The sequence below is a fragment of the Tupaia chinensis genome, unplaced genomic scaffold (genome assembly GCF_000334495.1).
Source record: "Tupaia chinensis unplaced genomic scaffold, TupChi_1.0 Scaffold138517_1, whole genome shotgun sequence".
NCBI lineage: Eukaryota > Metazoa > Chordata > Mammalia > Scandentia > Tupaiidae > Tupaia > Tupaia belangeri.
In genome coordinates this window covers 769,790-788,848 of record NW_006198412.1, presented here as the reverse complement: position 1 = coordinate 788,848, position 19,059 = coordinate 769,790, and the positions used below count along the sequence as shown (strand labels likewise).

At 45.6% G+C, this 19,059-nt stretch overlaps 1 protein-coding gene across 1 annotated transcript in view; it reads right to left on the bottom strand.

The window, feature by feature from the left end:
• Positions 1 to 19: 19 nt before the first annotated feature.
• The window catches only part of MAB21L3 (mab-21 like 3), a 30,572-nt gene continuing 11,532 nt past the window's right edge, over positions 20 to 19,059 (bottom strand). The window contains exons 2-6 of the mRNA XM_027765510.1: positions 18,789 to 18,929; positions 11,824 to 12,115; positions 7,426 to 7,604; positions 6,724 to 6,918; positions 20 to 698 (exon numbers count right to left, since the gene is read on the bottom strand). Coding sequence (XP_027621311.1) covers positions 465 to 698; positions 6,724 to 6,918; positions 7,426 to 7,604; positions 11,824 to 12,115; positions 18,789 to 18,929 — 1,041 coding nt within the window. The 3' untranslated portion in view covers positions 20 to 464. The remainder of the gene's footprint in view (positions 699 to 6,723; positions 6,919 to 7,425; positions 7,605 to 11,823; positions 12,116 to 18,788; positions 18,930 to 19,059) is intronic.

The window sequence follows — 19,059 nt, the reverse complement described above, 5'->3', positions numbered from 1 at the left end:
CCCCCAGCCACACTCTGTTGCTGGTCGAGTGCCTCCCCATCAGCTCACACCCCGCTCTGAGGGAGGCATATTACAGCTGGAAAGCTGAGAACGCATGTTCAGTGAACACTCCCGGGCAGCAGGCTCATGCCTGGCCTTCCAGGGCTCTGTCTCCCCTCATCCAGAACAAGGGAAAACAAATTCAGGAGGGTCGCCTGTGCAGGATCCCTGGCTGCGGGAGGCTTGATGAGCGCCGTCCCCAAGAGAGGTAGCTTAGGCCGAAATGCTCCGCTTGGCCCCAGGGAGGCCTGCTCAGGCCTCTCGGGCATCATCGTCTCCCTCTGAAGTGCTTCTGGGCTGATAAATCACCTCTGTCATTGGTCACCTCTCTCCAGAGCAGGATCCTGACCCTTGACTGAGGAACCATCCAGAGAACATGATCAAGCCGGAATGAAGGGCCGAGAGCCCCCCAGGCAGGAGTGGTCTCAGGGCAGGCTGATCTGGGGGTTCTTCAGGAAGAGGGCCAGCTTGTGGGCCACAGCGTCCAGTTCGCTCGGGCTGGCGCAGCGCAGGAGGTTGGTCGTGGGGACGAAGTAGTGTTTCAGAAAGCGCTGGCTCACACACTTGTGCAGTTTCCTCACCAGGCGTAGAAACGCTTTGCCGACGTCCTGCCAGTCTTTGGAGTGGGGATATTTCTCACACGTCCAAAAGAGCACTGTCTAGGGAGGGAAGGAGCGGTGTCAGACTTCGATTCTGGCAAGCCAGGAGAGTGTCTTCAGGGACCATGACTGCACTTAGATAGCCTTGGCAGGAGGGACAAAGGAATTACCCAGGCCAAATGGAATCTGCCAGGAATTCGTGATCCCAGCCTCGGCCTTGCCCAGCTGGTCTCGGGCACCTCCGTGTGAATTTATTCTCTCACGCTCCTCTGACATGCTCAACAGTCGCCACTCTCCTGAAAGCTCTAATGCCCCACTGATGGCAGAGGCCTTTTTCTCCTACATTATGGGGGAAATAAAAACTCTCAACCTCCCCAAGCTAGACAGTTCTGCCTACATGGGCCCCTCCTCTGCTCCTCTCTGCACCCACCATTCCCCCTACCTGGGGCCACTCCCGCCACAAAGCACAAAGTCCACCTTCCAGAAGCCGTGCAGGGCTGGTCACTTGCCCTCAATGGTTTTTCAGCCTGTTTACGATGCTTCTGCTCCCCAAGCCCCCCATCTCCCTCCTGCCCTCTCCCTGCAGATCGAGGCTTCGGAGAGTCAGCTCTGTCCTTGGTTACCAGTTCCTCTCCTCCCATTCTCTGCCTTGAGCCACTCCAGTGTGGATTCTTCCGCTGCTAATCCTCATATGCCATCCAGCGGAGTTCCGTGTTTCCAGATCGCTCAGGCCTTTTTCAGCCTTCCCCTTCCCTGACCTTTCAACAGAGCCTGTGCTCTCATCCATGTGTTCCCTCTGGAGCCATTCTTCACTTGCCAGTCCTCTCTCTGGGTTTTCTCCTAGTGTTACGACTGCTCGCTGGCAAGCTACTCCTTTTTAGTGGTCTCTAAATGTGGACCTGGAGGCTCAGTTCTGGGCCTTCCTTTCCAGCTCTACACCTATTCCCCAGCTGTTTCTCCCAAACAATGACTTTAATCCCCCTCAACATAGTGCATTCTTACCTTTTCCTCTAGCCCAGATGTCTCCTCTGATCTCCTATCTAAGAGATATCTCTTGGATATCTAAACATTATCTCAGTTTCAGCATGTCCAAACTGAACTCGGATTTCCCTCACAAACCTGATCTGCCTCCAGAGTTGCTGATCCAGTGAGTGACTCAAGACACACACCTAGGTGCGACCTTCTCCCTCACTATCCCAGCCAAATCCTGCCAATCCTCCTGCCTAAGAATATCTCAAATTTACCCACCTATCTTCATCTCCAACATGACCATTCTCTTCCACACTGCCACCACCTGTCACCTGGACCTCTGCCACAGCCATCTCACCAGTCTACACCTCTCCTTGGCACCATCGAACACGGTCACCATTCATATCACATCTCTTTGAAATGTAAATCCACACCTCCTTCTTATCTAAAATCCTTCAAAGTCTCCTCATTGTTGGTTAACATAACAATCCTTAATATAATTTGTTTGTTTTGAGAGAGATTTTTGCTATAGGTTGTGTGCACTCACCAGAGAGAGAGATGGAGACAGCAAGAAATCACACACACACCCCCCAAAGGGATGACCACGCCACAATCCCTTCTTCTCCATTCTCCTCTCAGGATTTTGGACATGCACACACGTGCATCTGGCATGATTTCAAGTCTCTGGGTCCAGGACTCAAACAGCAGTCAACTAAGTGAGAGTCCAGCACCTTAACCACTACACTACCCGTTGGCCCCCATAGTTTGTTTTTTAAGGTCCAGTCCCTATCTTCTTTTCAGCCTCATCTTGTCCCATGTTCTCCCCCTCTAGGATATAGGCCTCATTTCCTGCTCTCTTCTACCACAGGGCCTTTGCACAGTCTATGCATAAAACACTTTCTTCCCTTCTTTGTCTAGGACACTCTCTCATGAGATCCAACTTCTCTACTATACCCATTACACTTTTTCTTAGTGGTGTACTTCTTATATAACACAACAATGACAGCGGTAGTTTTTGTATTTGCATGATTACTTGACTTTCTTACCTCCCCTAATAGACTATAAATTTAATAACAATAGTGGACTACATTTAGTTTTAGTCACTATTATGTCACTAGTCCCTATCAGAGGGACCAGCCCACGAGAGGCAGTCAATAAACATTTACTAAGCAAAGGGATAAATTAATCATTGTGCTGTTAATCATTATTATTATGGTTTAGTTGTTGAGTGCTTTGTATTCAGTCTTTCTTTCAAGAGCAGCTGTAGGTTCATAACAAGATATTGAGTATTTGTTGATTTATGTTCAAAGAAATGAGTCAGACATCATTTCATGCTAGTCAAGATAACCTAGATACCATACAAAGTGCTAATTTCTCTTGGTTGTTAAGCTTTTTATCTCCCTAAACAAACTAAAGCAATAAAGCCACTTATAGTTAAGCCCATATACTTTGGAGTGGGTTTCAGGAATAAATGAGCCAAAGAAAGACCAGCTCTCGCTCCACATGAGACAATCTTTAAGGAGGCGGGAAGGACCCTCTAAGACGGGGTCAGACTTAAGGTAGGGTGACTTCGAGTGCCACATCCTTCCTGATGCTGTGTTCAACCCAACCTCTTTCACTTTCCCCCAGACTAAAGTTCCGGCAAGGATCCAACACACTGAGGCCATCATCTAACGTCTGACACCCTGTCACCAGTCACGGTTATTCTGAGAGAGTGAGCAACTGAATGTACGGGAATGCTGCCTGGGGACCAGAGATGGAAGACTGAGGAAAAGGTATTCCTGTTTGTCTCTCTCCTCCCCACACATCACCCCCTTTGTAACAACACCCTTGCTTGGCCCAGCGGTGATAGCACAGGTCAGCAAGTAGCACAGTGATCTGCAGTGACGAAAGCCATGCGCCCACTGTGGGTATGGATCCAGAGTTGACCTGAAACACACCCAGCATACATCCTAAGATCCTAACTAGCAAGAAGGCAAAGGAAGGGGATCATAACTGGACAGGAGCCTATCAAGGCTGTCTGCCTGTCTCTCTCTCTCTCTCCCGGAAAAAAACAATTTGAGATATAAATAAATAAAGGGACAAGCAGATGGCATAATGACTACATCACTGGACTCCCATGTAGTCAACCATGGTTCAAGTCCTGGACCCAGTGGCTTAAAATCATGCTGGGTGTGTGTGCGTGCGTGCCCCAAGATCCCGAGAGAAGAATGGCGGAGAAGGGATTGTGGCATGACCATCCCCCCGGGGGGTGATTTCTTGCTTTCTGTCTCTCTGTCTCTCTGTCTTTCTGGCAAGCACGCACTCCCTATAGCAAAAAATCTCTCAAAAATAAATAAATAAATAAATAAAAATAAAAACATCCACCCTTATTATGTATAATTCTATTTTGCCATGTAGTTGGGTCAGGAAGGACTGAAAAAGAATCTTTAAGGAGTTGCCTTAAAATCTCCAGGTGATTTAGGCACCTTTGGGACAGAAGTAAACCCCTGGGTGGAATGCAATTTTGAGAACAAGCAAGGGGCCCAGAGTCCCAGGATGGCTTATCCAATCTTGTCTCCAACGTGCGTGCCACTTCATGGTGTTTCCATCCATCTTAATGGAGAGGCGGTGAAGTCAACTATTAAGATGATGAGATTTTAATATGAGACAGACTGGAGTGTGCTCATTAGGGCTGCCTCTCCTACTGTGGCTTGGAGAAAGGCAAGTAAGAAAGAAGTGAATGCCACCCAAAAAGAAAAAAAAAAAAAATCAAATTATTTTCTGAAAGCATGTGCCCTTTGTTCCAGGAGAACAGGTTGTGTGTTTTTAGGGGAACATGTTTGGTATCATGTTGAGGATGTTGAAACTCCAGCAGAATTCTCCAATGTGTGCAAAGAGATTCAGATGCAATTGTTCAGTCTCCTTTAACATGTTAAGGAGGGGGGGAGTACTAAAAATATTTTTTTAAAAGGGTATCACATGTGAGATTTGGAACTGCATTTTGTGTTTTAAACACCTCTAAGGAAGTTTGACATTGTCTTGGACTTTTCAGGATAAAATAAAATGATTTGATACACTATAACGATTAAAAAAAAAAAAACAGATTCTTGGGTAGCTCAGGGAGGATAGGTTATCAGAAAAGATAAAGAAGCAAAGAAAAGGCTGGTGATTTTGTGTAAGAAAGAAAAATTGGGGACCAGCAGTTAGCGTAATGGCTATGTCACTGGACTCCCATGTAGTCGACCGCGGTTTGAGTCCCAGACCCGGTGGCTTAAACTCACACTGGGCGCGTGTGCGTGTGTGCCCAAGATCCCCAGAGGATAATGGGGGGGGGAGGGATTGCAGAGTGGCCATTCCCCCTGGAGGGTGATTTCTCGTTTTCTGTCTCTCTGTCTTTCTCTGTCTTTCTGGTGAGCGCACACTCCCTATAGCAACCCCCCTTCCCCAAAGAAAAAAGAAAGAAAAATTGAGTAAGATTCAATTCATTCATTCATTTATTCGACAGATATTTCCTGAGCCACATGTACAAAGTCTTGGGAGAATTGCTGGGGGTTGGCAGTGAACTAGACCAGTGTGGTGTTTGCCCTGAAGTCGGTTACTTTATAGAAAGAGTAGCAGGGCCTAGAAGACCGTTTCACCCGTCAAATGAGAGCAAGCACGGGAAGGCACCAACCAACGATGGCTGCCCCAAGGACCTGAGTTGGCCTGTGTAGAAAAGCACCCTTTCCTTCCTGGGGTCAGAGAGAAAAGCAAGCTCCTGGATGGACTAGCTAGGCTGGAGCTGTGGGGTCCTGCAGGGGTCCAACACCTCCCTGCCCATGTGCTGAACACTCTTACACGAGTCCAGTTCACTCAGTGTGGCTCACATCTTGAAAAAGAGGGAGTCAGGAGTGTGACCAAAGGCCACCTCTCCAGGGAAGACCCCAGCCCCGTCACTACTTTGTAGTGTTCCCCTTGCTGTGTGACTCCACAAGGGGAGTCTGGGCTGGTCTCACCAACGTCTATCTCTCTGCTAGACCAGAAACTCCATAGGAGCAGGAGGCACATCTGTTTGCTCATGCTTGTTCCTCCGGGTGTGCAGCACACAGGTACTAGGGTACTCTATAGGTTTCCTGCAGATACTGTAGCCCAGAGTATTGTCAACCGACATTTGCCGAATGCACGAGTGAGTGAGCAAATGCATTAATGAATGCATGATGTTGGGTTTGCGGCTACTGGAGGTAGACGCTGGCAGAGCAAGGGCCAATTCTGGCCTATGACTGGGAAGATCCAAAGCCTGATTTACTGCAATATCTGTGCAGCAGCTTCAAGAACCCCTGGATTTCCCTCTGCATGTAGCGTATCTGTGTATGCACAAACAGTTGCACTTGGACTTGAGTGGGAGAAAACACAGCTTTGTCAAAGGCTGGAGCAGAAACCACACCGTAGCTCACTTTGGAACCTGAGCAGGGTTTCCAGTATGTAGTGGGCACTTGTGTTGGTCTGTCGAATGAAATATTGCTAGAAAGAGGTGAAGGGCAGAAGGGTAGAGGGTGGATGAAGCCAGATGGTGGCATAGTGGTCAAAGGTGATGTATTGTAAGGCTGACCTGTGAAGGAAGGCTCTGGGTTTGTGTCTGGAGACCTCCCTGAGTGCACCAGGCACATGCATGCCCATGATCCGGGTTGGCTAAAGCTGGAGGTGGATTTCTGCATCAAGACCCACTTAGGGGTACTATCTCTCTGTTTCTCCCACTCATGGGAGAAATAAGTAAGTAAATTTTCAGTTTTGTTTTTAGAAGAAGGGGTGGTAGAGAAGATGTGTGTGTGTGTGTGTGTGTGTGTGTGTGTGTGTGTGTGTATGGAGAGAGAGAACCTATAAGAGGGAAAGGAAAGAGGCAGAGTTTACCTGAACAGGAATGTTGTGTCCATACCTGCAACTGAAGTGTATTACATATTTCCACAGTGAGTAATACTTTGTGGGATGGCAAATTTGAAGACTAGAGCTCTATCCTGAGTTGACTATGGACACACACACATGCACACATGTGCACACACGTGCCCCTTCTGAGTGGTTCTGGCCCCCTCCAGAGGCTACACAGGGGAACCACCTAACCACAGTTGCCCAGACCCTGCACCCCCGTGCCCACACTCACCTGCAGATGGCAGGACGTGATAACCGGTCTCCGCCCCGGGCACCACACGTCCTCTTTGAGCTGTCTCAAGACCTGAAGACACCTCCTGCGGCAGCCCCCGTCTTCATCCAGCTGTTCTAGCAACACCCGCTCGGCCCGCAAGAAGCTCAGCTGCCAGTGATAACTTGAATAGGCCAACAAGTTATACCCAAATGACTGGAAGAAGAGAAAAATATTGGGAAGATGAGAAGGGCCATACTTGTCGAAGTCGAATGACATTTCCGAAGCAGCCCGCTAGTCTAGGGAGTCTGTCACTGGGCAGGCAGGCCGTCTTACATGGGGACAAGAGGAGGGGTGTAGGGAGCCCACAAACCACCTCGCATGTGGATGGTAAAGGGCAGGGAGCTGTGTCCACTTCCTCTCCTGCAGCAGTCCTGCAGCCTGAGCCAGGGTCAAAGTCGTGGGAGGCTTGTTAAAGCGCAGATTGTTGGGCTCTGCCCACAGAGTCCCAGTCAGCAGGTGCAGTGTGTGGTCCGAGAATCTAAATTTCTAGCAAGTTCTCAGGTGCCACTGCTGCTGGTCTGGGACGCGTGCATTAGAAATCACTGATCTAGTGAGGCCTCGACTCCCCTTCAGAAACTGGCTACCAGTCAGTGAGTGCTGTGATTGATTAAGCAGTGAGGTTCCTGTTCTGGTGAGCCGGGGTCCCACGCCCCCCAATACCTTGATGCACTCCACTCTGTCTGGGGAAGGCCAACGCTTCAGACATCGAGGCCACTGGGCTTTCCTGGACCAGGCCCTGTGGATCTCCACTGTGGGGACCAGCTCTAGCTCCACTTGACATGTGGATGTTTCCATGGCAACCCAAACAGCAGAGCGGTGAGTTAGCATTCTGACCTTGCCTGATGGGAAATGACCAGAGACCATGAGGTAAGAAAGCTTTGCTCAATACAACTCACTGAAGGAGTTTGCAAGCAGGTGCACGTACCAGCTCCTTGCAACAGGTAGGGCAACTTTCATAATGCCAATGGCACGTCAAGGATGGGGGCGTTTACATGAAAACCAGACTGCAGTTAGAGCAGTAGTAGAAAATCTCATTGTCAATGGATTTTTAGCTCCACCTTCCACCATTCGGCCCTTTATGGTACCTTTTCTTTTAAATTAATGGATTGTTTTGAGAAGGCCCATCTGAAAGAGCCATAGAATAAAACATAAACGTATGGTATTTGCCACTGTAAAATAAAATCGAACCATTCCTCAATATCCTTTTCCTTTTCACTGAAACACCTAGAGAGTGGCTTTCAGAGCGATGCAAACATACAGAAGGCCAATGCCATTTTTCTTTTCCTTCCTTCCCTTTTTTTTTTTTTTTCTCTTTGCCCAGGTGTTCTGGTAAAATTTTATTAAAAATTTTTCCAGATTTTTGCCTTAGGTCAGGTGCCCTCTCCAGAGAGAGAGACAGACACAGTGAGAGGGAAAGTGAGAACATCACCCCCCCCACCAGAGAGACAGACAGAAAGCAAGAATCACCCCCCGGGGACATGGCCACACTGCAATCCCTTCTCCTCCATTCTCCTCCTGAGATCTTGGGCATCCACACACGCATACCCATTTTTAAGCCACCCGATCTGGGACTCAAACCATGGTCTGTCATGTGGGAGTCCAGTGACATAACTGCTATGCCATCCGGTGGTCTCAGTTCTGATGATTTAAGGACAACTTCTGTCCTCTTACTCACATGCCTTTGATGGAGATTCAGCTTAACCTGCCCAATATCTGAGTCAAAGTCTCTTAGATAGTATTTGTTTCTACTATTCACTAAGCCAGCCTAGCCTCAGATGTCTTCATCATCACATGCCCTGTAATTATAAAATACTTCAAAGCATGTCACTGCCAACGTTTTAAAGGGTCAACTGAGTGAAAAGAAGCCCCCACAGCCTTACTTCCCAGGCAGAGAGGTGAGAAAATAAATGCATCTGGTAAATTTATCTAGCTCATGTACTAGAATTTTCTCCTCTCTAATTTGCTTCCCCTTCTTTCAAAAGCAACTAGAGTTTTTGTTTGTTTGTCTTCATTCGAGATGACGATGAGCTGTTTTGAATTGGAATCTGTGATTTTGCTTTTCTTTGGTCAGAGAACATGGAAGCTCATTTATTGTGTTAGGTTATTCAAAAGGAAAACATCTCTCTCTTTAGCTGGGATGTGATAAAGGGCTTATTGTCTGTGTCTCATCAGAGCCGCCCAGACAGGCACACGAGACATCTGGCACTTAGCATTATTTACTGAAAGCACCTTGTCAACCTGGCCCAGTTTGAATCTCCTATTTGCACTTTCACTGTTAATGTCACCGAGTGTCAGAGGCAAGCAAACGCTGCTGTCAGCCTGTGGCACACCCTGCTCCTGCAGCTCACTCTGACACTGGGTGTGGAGCCTCCGCCAAGTTACTTAATCTAGGTCTCAGTTTTCTCATCTATAAAATAGATAGGAACTTTGTTTTTTATTCTATAGGGTTATGATGAAGTTTAAATGAAATAATCCCGGAAAACATTTTTTATATAGTACAAATTAATTAAATAATTGATTCAAATAATTACCATTATGGAACCTTTCTGAAGAATTCTGTCTAGAGGAGCAAATGTACTTAACAATGCATCCTTGTCTCTGTATACATATGCAATCTCAGATTGTTCGGCAGTTTTTGTTTTTGTTTTGTTTTGCCATAGGGGGCATGCACTCATCAGAGAGAGACACAGACAGTGAGAGAGAAAGTGAGAAATCACCGTGCGCCCCCTCTGCTCCCAGGATGGATGGTCACACTGCAATCTCTTCTCCTCCATTCTCCTCCTGGGATTTTGGGCATGCACACATGCACACGCACCCACTATGATTTTTAAGCTGCCAGATCCAGGACAACCATGTGGGAACCTGGCACCTTAACCACTACATCACCTGCTGGCCCCAGCAATTAGGTTTTTCACTTAATTCCCTCACATATGCACTTTTCGTAGCTCCGAGTGTGTGCCCGCAGGTACACTTGTGTGCCACATTCTTTTTAAAGGCTGCAGAGTAGTTCGTGGGCAGAGGCTGATCATTTATTTAGCCAACTTCCCTTTGTGAGACACTAAGATCATTTTTAGTTATTTACCATTGTAACACTCATGGCAGAGGATATCCTTGTGCATATATTTTTGCGTATTTGTAGAATGCAGGTGGTGTGGTGGTTAAGGTGCTAGACACTTCACATGGCTGACCACAGTTCGAGTCCCGGACTGGTGACTTGCTTTCTCACTTTCCTCTCTCTCTCTCTCTCTGTGTCTCTCTCTGGTCAAATTAAAATAAATGAATGAATAAATAAAATTATAATAAATAATCCTTAAAAATAAATTTATAGAATTAGAATTGTTGAACTCTAAAGTACCCACATTAGGAAAATAAAAATGGACAAATTACCCTTAAAAAGAAGGCACCGGGAACCAGCAGTTAGCGTAATGGCTATGTCGCTGGACTCCCACATAGTTGACCGCGGTTCGCGTCTGGACCCGGTGTCTTAAAACTCACGCCAGGCGCGTGTGCATGTGTGCCCAAGATCCTGAGAGGAGAATGGAGGAGAAGGGAGAAGGGATTGTGGCGTGACCATCACCCCTGGGGGTGATTTCTCACTTTCTGTCTCTATGTCTCTCTGTCTGGCAAGCGCACACGCCCTATAGCAAAAACCTCTCCAAAAAAAAAAAGAAGGCACTAATTTACACTTCTAAGTATAATATACAAAAATGCCCATCTCACCAGGCCTACCCCTATATTGAACATGGTCACACTTTTTACCTCCACCCTTTGGTTGGGTATGTGAATGTACATAGATGAAATGTCTTTTCTTATTTTATTCTTTTCCTGTGATCTATTTTGTTCTTGTTCTTGTTGTTCTTTATTTTTATTGGCCAGCTCATTTAATTCTTTTTCTTATTTTCTTATAAACTATTTTTTTCTAGTTAAGGGAATCGGCCACTTTTTTCCAGTTTGAAATTCACCTTTTCACTTTGTGTGAGTATAAAGGGTGTGTGTGTGTGCGTGCGTGCACACATGCATTTGCCACACTGCACAGCAGCTTAACATGTCGGCTTTGTCAAACTTAGTTCTCCATGGCGTCTGGATTTTGCGTTTTGGTACAAGTTGGTGTCATCTCAACATATCAAGGTACTGCAGCCAGGGGGAGACTGTTATAGGAGGAATATGCTAGCAATGAAGACAGGGGATTTGAGAATCATTTGGGGTTGGGGGGAAGGTTTAGAGAGAGATTTTTGCTATAGGACACATGTGCTCACCAGAGAGACAGAAAGTGAGAAATCACCCCCCAGGGGGGATGGCCATGCCACAATCCCTTCTCCTCCTCCTCTCAGGATTTTGGGCACGCACGCACACACACCTGGAATGAGTTTTAAGTTGCCAGGTCTGGGATTGCACCCACAGTCAGACACATGGAAGTCCAGTAATGTAACCATTATGCCACCTGCTGGTACCTCATGTGCTTTTTTAAAAAGTGCACCTCAGTTTTTTTTTTTTTTTTGAGAGGTTTTTCACTATAGGGCGCGTGCGCTCGCCAGACAGACAGAGAGAGACATAGAGACAGAAAGCGAGAAATCACCCCCCAGGGAGGATAGTCACGCCACAATCCCTTCTCCTCCATTCTCCTCTCAGGATCTTGGGCACACACGCACACGCGCTTGGCATGAGTTTTAAGCCACCGGGTCCAGGACGCGAACCGCTGTCAACTACGTGGGAGTCCAGCGACATAGCCATTACGCTAACTGCTGGTTCCCCAAAAGTGCACCTCAGTTTTTAAGCAAACATCCTGGAAAGGGTGCTCAACCCACAGTCTATCACACCTATGCAAGAGCAGAAGTCTACTTAAATCCAGGGGAGTGTTTGTAAGTATGAATTCCAATCTTTTATGTGTCACAGCAGGGTAATTCATATTATGGATCTTGAACTGAAATGCAGAGCACATAAGGATTGTCTCAATTTAGGGGCGTGGGTTTCAGGTAGTCCCAAAATTTAAGTGTTACTTTTTTTAGAACAAAAGAGAAATACCCACAGCTTCCCTTGTGCTTTTCCTGATCAGCTCACCTGAGAGGTGGCAGGTTGTCATTGCGTTTTCTACCAGCTTCCGGAACACCTGGAGGACCTTAGCAGGCACAATGTCTCCCTCGATGTTCACATCTGCCTCGTGCCACTGCCACAGGGTCTTCATAAACTGCTTCACCTCCAGCCACTGCTGCAGGCCCTCTGGGCCTCTCAGGGGGCAGGGAAGCCTGGAGCCCTGCAAGGTGTAGTACCGCCAGCGCTGCTCCCGGGCCTCGCTGTACCCGGCCAAGCCTCTCAGTGGGACTGTGACAAAGAACTGGCTGGGGGCCAAAACCTGCCATAAGGAAAGGAGAGATCATGAGCATGCGGGCACAGACTTGAGAGGTGACAGAAGTTCTTGGGGAGCCAGCCTGTCGAGCCAGGGACCTCACTTGACCATGCAGCCCTCAGCCATGTGGCGAGGTAAGCAGAATACTAGATCTGTGTGTTGCAAGAGGATTACATGTTTGTCCTGCTACTCACCCACTGCAATGCTTCAGGCAGGTATATTAACTTGTAGAGGTTCTATTTTCACAAATCTACAGGTAAAAAAGTGCCTAGGTCTAGAACTCTAGAGGGACCCTAAAGTTTAGGTGGAGCCAAAGAGTGGGGAGAACAAACTAGTACTCATTGAGTGCCACACATAAGAAGTCCTGCCATTCTGGGAACCAGAAGTTAGCGTAATGGCTATGTCGCTGGACTCCCACGTAGTTGACTGCAGTTCGCGTCCCGGACCCGGTGGCTTAAAACTCACTCCGGGCGCGTGTGCGTGCGTGCCCAAGATCCCGAAAGGAGAATGGAGGAGAAGGGATTGTGGCGTGACCATCCTCCCTGGGGGAGTGATTTCTCACTTTCTGTCTCTATGTCTCTCTCTTTCTGGCGAGCGCACGCGCCCTATAGCGGAAAAAAAAAATCTCTCCAAAGAAGTCCTGCCATTCTCAGGCATTCGCTATCTGATCCTCGCCATCCTACAGTGAGGTAGGTTTCGCTGCCATTTCCCAGATGAAGAGAAGCTTAGAGGTCGCCCTAGGAACACACAACCCGGAAGTGGAACAGCCAGAATTCGTGTTTAGGTCTTTTAATTGCTCATTCAATGGTCCTTTTCCTACCCTGGGGTTGGGTCTTAATCAAGAATGAGTGACCTACAGGTCAGTATTGGCCTGCTGGTTGAGAAAACTGGATCCCAATTGGCTGACCATGTGGTTTGAGTCCCAGCCCCATCAGTCTGAGAAACACACCGGCTGAGTGTACATACATGCCCAGAATCCCAAAAAGAAGATGAAACAGAGAAGGAACCACAGCATGACTATGCCCTTGGGTGTTAGGGGTGCTTTCTCACTTTTCCCCTCTCTCTCTACTAAGATCACATGCCCATCTGTAAATTTAAAAACATAAAAGGACAGCAACAACAAAGAATGATTTGTAATGGGTGAAAAGTCGAGGGTAGGAAGAGGTGAGAAAGGAGGTGAAAGAATTCTGTTAAATGCCTGCATTGTCTTTTTGACTACCTGATGACCCATGGCCGGTATTAATGACCAGCCTTTCAAAATCCAAGGCGAAATGAAAGCCTGTTTGTTTGGATAATGTGAGCTACTGCGGTGAGTCCAAGTTTAAGAAAAAAACAATCCACCTACGTCCTTTCTACAGGAACCAGTAAAGCAGTCATCAAGGGGAGGAGGCCAGGCCAATAGTCCAAGGGATAGAGCGCACTGGCAACAGCCCGATAGTGTCAAAGGGACCTTGAACTTTGTCACGAAGCAGCCCATTCCACACTGCACCTTCACCTACCACTCAGTTACTTCCTCTTCAAGGAAAATTCTAACAATGGAATTTGGTTCATCCTTGCCCAGGGCCCAGTACTGCCCCTACAACTCAGGAGTGAACACCAAAATCAGCTCCAATTATTCCTGCTTCACTCTCAGAGAATAATAGTTTAATATACATATGTAAACTATTACTTTACATAATAGTTTACATAATGTGTGTATACATATGTGCGTATGTGTTTAAATTATACATGTATGTGATGTATAATATATAAGTGATATGTACGTATGTGATATGCATAAATGTATGATATACCTTATAAGGTATGTATGTATGTATGTATAATATATAAATTATATACACATATGTGTATATATACACGTGCATGTTTTTCTATGCAAGAATGCATCATGACTTTCCCAACGACTCAATATAACATTCATACATATCTATGTAGCTATTGTCTGTGTGTATTTATATAAAACAAAGGGTGTGTGCTTTCCAGAGGCAGAAAAAGGGAGAAAATACCCTCCCCCATGGGTGCCACAGTCCCTTCTCCTCCATTTCTCCATCCTATCGGGATTTTAGGTATGCATACTTACCTAGAGTGTTTTTCAAGCCACTGGGCCTAAGATTCAAACCATGGTTGGTCATGTGGGATCTGGCTTTCTTAATTGCTAGGTTAAGGGACCAGACCAGTACTTCTGCTTCTTTAGGGATGAGTCTGATATAACCTCTGGTATTCATAAAGAGAGGAAAATAATCTAAGCTATGAAATTCGAATTGTACCTACTTGCACGTGAATTCAAGAGCACAACTATGATGTCGCTAGTCATATAAAGGTGCTTGATAAGTGCTTGTTGACTTGGATCCAAGATAAAATAAAAGTAATTTTTACTTGTTACATTGTAACTACTTTCAGAATTTAATACACAAGGCATGAAATATACAGAGATATATAAATATAGACATAGTTGTGTGTGTGTGTGTGCATGTGTGTGTGTGTTTTGCCATAAGGCACACATACTCACTGAGACAGAAAGAAGGAAAGTGAGAAATCACCCGCCAAGAAGGATGGCTGCACCACAACCCCTCCTTCTCTCTTCTCCTCTGGGGATTTTTGGCATGCATGGATACAGGCCCAACGTGATTTTCAGGCCTCCGGGTTGGGATTCAAACTGCTGTAGGTCATGTGGGAATTCAGCGCTTTAACCACCTGCCAGCCCCAACACAGATACATTTTTAAGCTATGAATTCTTGGTAGGACCACAGAAGGAAATCTCCTTAGGTATAGCTCTTAAAAAAAGTGATGTTATGATTCTTAGTCCTACAGAAAGAGTCATCAAAAAGTTCACAGAAAATACATACATTGAAAAAACTATGCATGGATTTCTAAACTTTTTGTACCAAAATAAGTTTATAATTTAACTCCAATTCATGTCAACTTTTTGAAGTCCTTTTTTTATTTTTCCAATATAGATTGGTCTGAGGTGGCAGCATTGGTGGGCAATGTTCTGACATTTCAGGATCAAATCATGTTTTACAGTTATATCCTGAAATTTCCCAAGATCTGACTCTGTCTCAAACCCACAAGTCCCAGGGCCAGCAGGTGGTATGGTGGTTGGGGCACTAGACTCCTACATGACCGACCATGGCAGCTTGCTTTCTCACTTTCTCCCTCACTCTCTCTCCCTGTCTCTCTGGTAAGCATGAATGCCCTACAGCAGATTAAAAATAAATAAAATTAAATAAGTAATTCTAAAAAAAAGATCCCCAAGTCCCGGGAACTTATGGGTGGTCCTCATATCTACCAACCTTGTGATACACGGGGTATTTTTTTTTTCTAAGACTAGATATCACTTTATTGTCCAGGTGGGTCTTGAACTTGCAACCCTCTTTCCTCAGCCTCCCATGGAGCTGGGATTACAGGCTTGTGTCACTGCACCCAGATTGGTCTTTTGTTCAGGTACTAACTCTTTTGCTTATTCATTCAATATAAGTTGAGCATCTACCATCTGTCACATACCATGCAGGGCACTGGGAATGAAACAATCTGTAAATGTGTTCCTTACAATCAAGAAACTTCTGTCTTATGTGCAAAATAGAACATGAGCACATATAAATTTAATATACTGTGAAGGGATTCCTAGATATTCCTAAGAAAAAGGGAGATAGAAAATTATGAGGAGGGCCAGTCCATGGCATGACGATTAAGGCTGACCATGCACTTCAAGTCCCAGACCCCGTGACTTGAAAAACACACTGGGCACATGCGTGTGTGAGCCCAAGAGGAGAAGGGGTTGCGACATGAACACACCCCATGGGGGTGTGCATTCTCTCTCTCTGTCTCTGGCAAGCACAGGCACCCTCTAGCAAATTAAAAGAAAAAAAAATGATGAAGATTAAGAATGATTCAGAGTTTCATGTCTCTCATCTCAAATTTTAAAAAATAAAGAATGGGGGCTGACCAGTGGTGCGGTGATTAGAGGTGCTGGACTCCCACATGGTCGACTGCAGTTCGAGTAATTCTACTCTTAGGTATCTACTCAAGAGGATAAGAAAACCCTCAGTCAGAAAAACACTTGTTTATTGCAGCATTATTTACAATTTCTAGGACATGGAATCCCCTCAAATGTCCAAGAACAGATGCATGGATTTTAAAAATGTGGCACATTGTGACCAGCAGATGGTGTAATGGTTGGTTACATGACTGGACTCCCATATGGCTGACCATGGCTCGGGTCCTGGACTTGGCAACTTGAAACTCATGTCAGGTGCATGTGCGTGCATGCCAAAATCCCAAGAGGAGAAAAGAGAAGTGCTTGTGGTGTGGCCATCCCCCCTGGGGGGTGATTTCTTGCTTTCTGTCTCTCTGTCTCTCTTGTGAGTGCATGTGCCCCATAACAATAATCTCTCTTAAGGACCAGCAGTTAATGTAATGGCTATGTCGCTGGACTCCCATATAGTTGACTGTGGTTCGAGTCCCAGACCCAGTGGCTTAAATTCACACCAGGCATGTGTGTGTACGTGCCCAAGATCCTGAGAGGAGAATGGAGGAGAAGGGATTGCGGTGTGGCCATTCCCCCTGGGGCATGATTTCTCACTTTCTTCTCTCTGTCTCTCTCTCTGTCTTTCTGGCAAGTGCATGCACCCTATAGCAAAAATCTCTCTTAGAAAGAAAAAAAGTTTAAAAATGTGGCACATGTATGGAATACTATTCAGCTATAAAACACAATGAGATCCTTTTGGCCTGATTGTTTTGTTTTTCAGTCAAAATTGCGAGATAGGATGAGATTGGGTTATCTCACTGGGAAGGAACTGAGATAATAGAGAGAAAAGGGCCACTAAAATGGGAAGTGTCATTTCTTAATTGCTGTTTTTATGAGAAATCAGACTTCTTTAGCCATAGAAATAAAATACCAAGTATAATTAAAAATATATATATGATTTTTAAAAAAAAAGAGAGACACCCTGATATTTGACACAAGGAGGATGAATATGGAAGATTAAATGCTAAGTGAAGCAAGCCAACCTATTAAAAACAGGCATTATGGGGAACCAGCAGGTGGTGTGGTAGTTAAGGTGCTGGACTCTCTCTCTCTCTTTCTGTCTCTCTCTGGTCAAATTAAAACAAATAAAAAAATAATTTAAAAAAAAACAGACATTGTATGTCCCCACTCAATATATACTGAATGTTTGCCCTCTATGGCAGAAACTGAAGGATTGGAAGGTGTAATGAAACGGAGGGCAACTGGGGGTACTAGAGACAGGGTGGGAGGGGTGGGTAATACGGGATGGGAAATGGGGCTGCAAGGGCGGAGATCGGGATCACATTTAATAGACACAGCAATGAAAAGTTATTGGCTGATGATAACGTACCGGGTTGTCAGGAAAGTCACGATGTGTTTTTCTATGCCAAAATGCATCAGGACTTTCCAGACAACCCAATATATTGCAACACATGGTACTATCTTTGACTTGACTAATATGTACTGTATTCGCGCTGGGAGAAAATCAATTTGTACGTCATAAAGATGTACAGTTATTAAATGTAAATAAAACAATAAAATTAAAAATTTTTTTCTAATAAAAATAAAAATAAATAAAATGGAGATAAATATACTGTCTTTTCTACATGTTTATTTGCCTGTTTGAGTGAGATCATTTCCATGAGACTGGCCTTGTCCACATTACAATGGTGCATGAATGGTGGTTGTGACACACTGACCCTGGTGGCTTATATGGGGCTGTCAGAAAAATCATGACATACTTTTCTATGCAAAACCCAGTAGCTGGGTGGGATTCCTCAGCAAGGTGAGGGGCTGGTTGGCTGCTCCTGCAGTGTCTAAGGGCCACCGTGGCTACTTCTTCCTTCTCCTGTCTGTAACGCACAGATACCACTTTCAACTACTTTCTTAACAATGCTCTCTGCCCTGTCCCCAATCTATTTAATTTTTTCATAGAAAGCATTTTATTATCAGAACAGTATGGTTCCCTATGTTCAAGATCTATTTATTATATTATTTTTTACAAGTAGCAAAGTCCCTCCATATTTTTCCAGGTGAGCATACATTGATATGAAAGCTATTGGTTTCCACACTGCCTGCCCCACCCCCACTCGTTAGGGTTAATAGGAAGTTGTGGCCTATGTGCAGCCTCCTAAAGTAGCGATGGCTCCTCTTTAACTCAGTCTTGAACTCTAGCAGGCTACTCAGTCATTCTCTTGCTGATTTCTTTTCAGTTTAAGAAAATCTATTAAGTAGGTGTTTAATAAATAAATATAGTGCTTATCTGAGTTTAAATTATGGAAGGACCAGCAGATGGCATAATGGTTACAACACTGGACTTCCACGTAGTCTCACATGCCCAAAGTCTCAAGAGGAGAATGCAGGAGAAGGGATTGTGGCATGGCCATTCCCGTGGGGGGTGATTTCTTGCTGTCTGTTTCTCTCTGTGTCTCTGGCAAACACATGTGCCGAATAGCAAAAAATCTCTCTTACAAAAAAAAAAAAAGGTAACGTAGGATATGATTGGAACCAAAAGCCTAGGTGTGAGTTCTGACTGTAGTGCCCATTGTGAGGTACATACCAACAGAGGCTGCAGCAGTCCCCGTGCGGCAAGCCCTGTCCTATACCAATCGTACCCATCCACGCGCCCTGGCCCTGTAGCTGGGCCCTTGGGGACAAGTCTAACGTTGTTACCTTAATGTGCTCGTTGTATGTCTCAGAGTAAGGCACAGCTTGAAATCTAATGTCCTGGTTGCTGATTTCTGTGGTTAAACGGTGGATGACTCTCTGCACCTCCTCCACAGTCTGGGAAACCTGCTGGCGCCTCAAGTCCACCTGGGCGTGAAGGGATTAACAAAGGCAGTTATTTCCTGTGTGGGTCCCAAGACCTTAGCACCAGGAAGTGCTGAGACAGAGGGACAGTGATGGGTGACAGGAGCAGCTCAGCTCAAAAATCCAGCCCTTC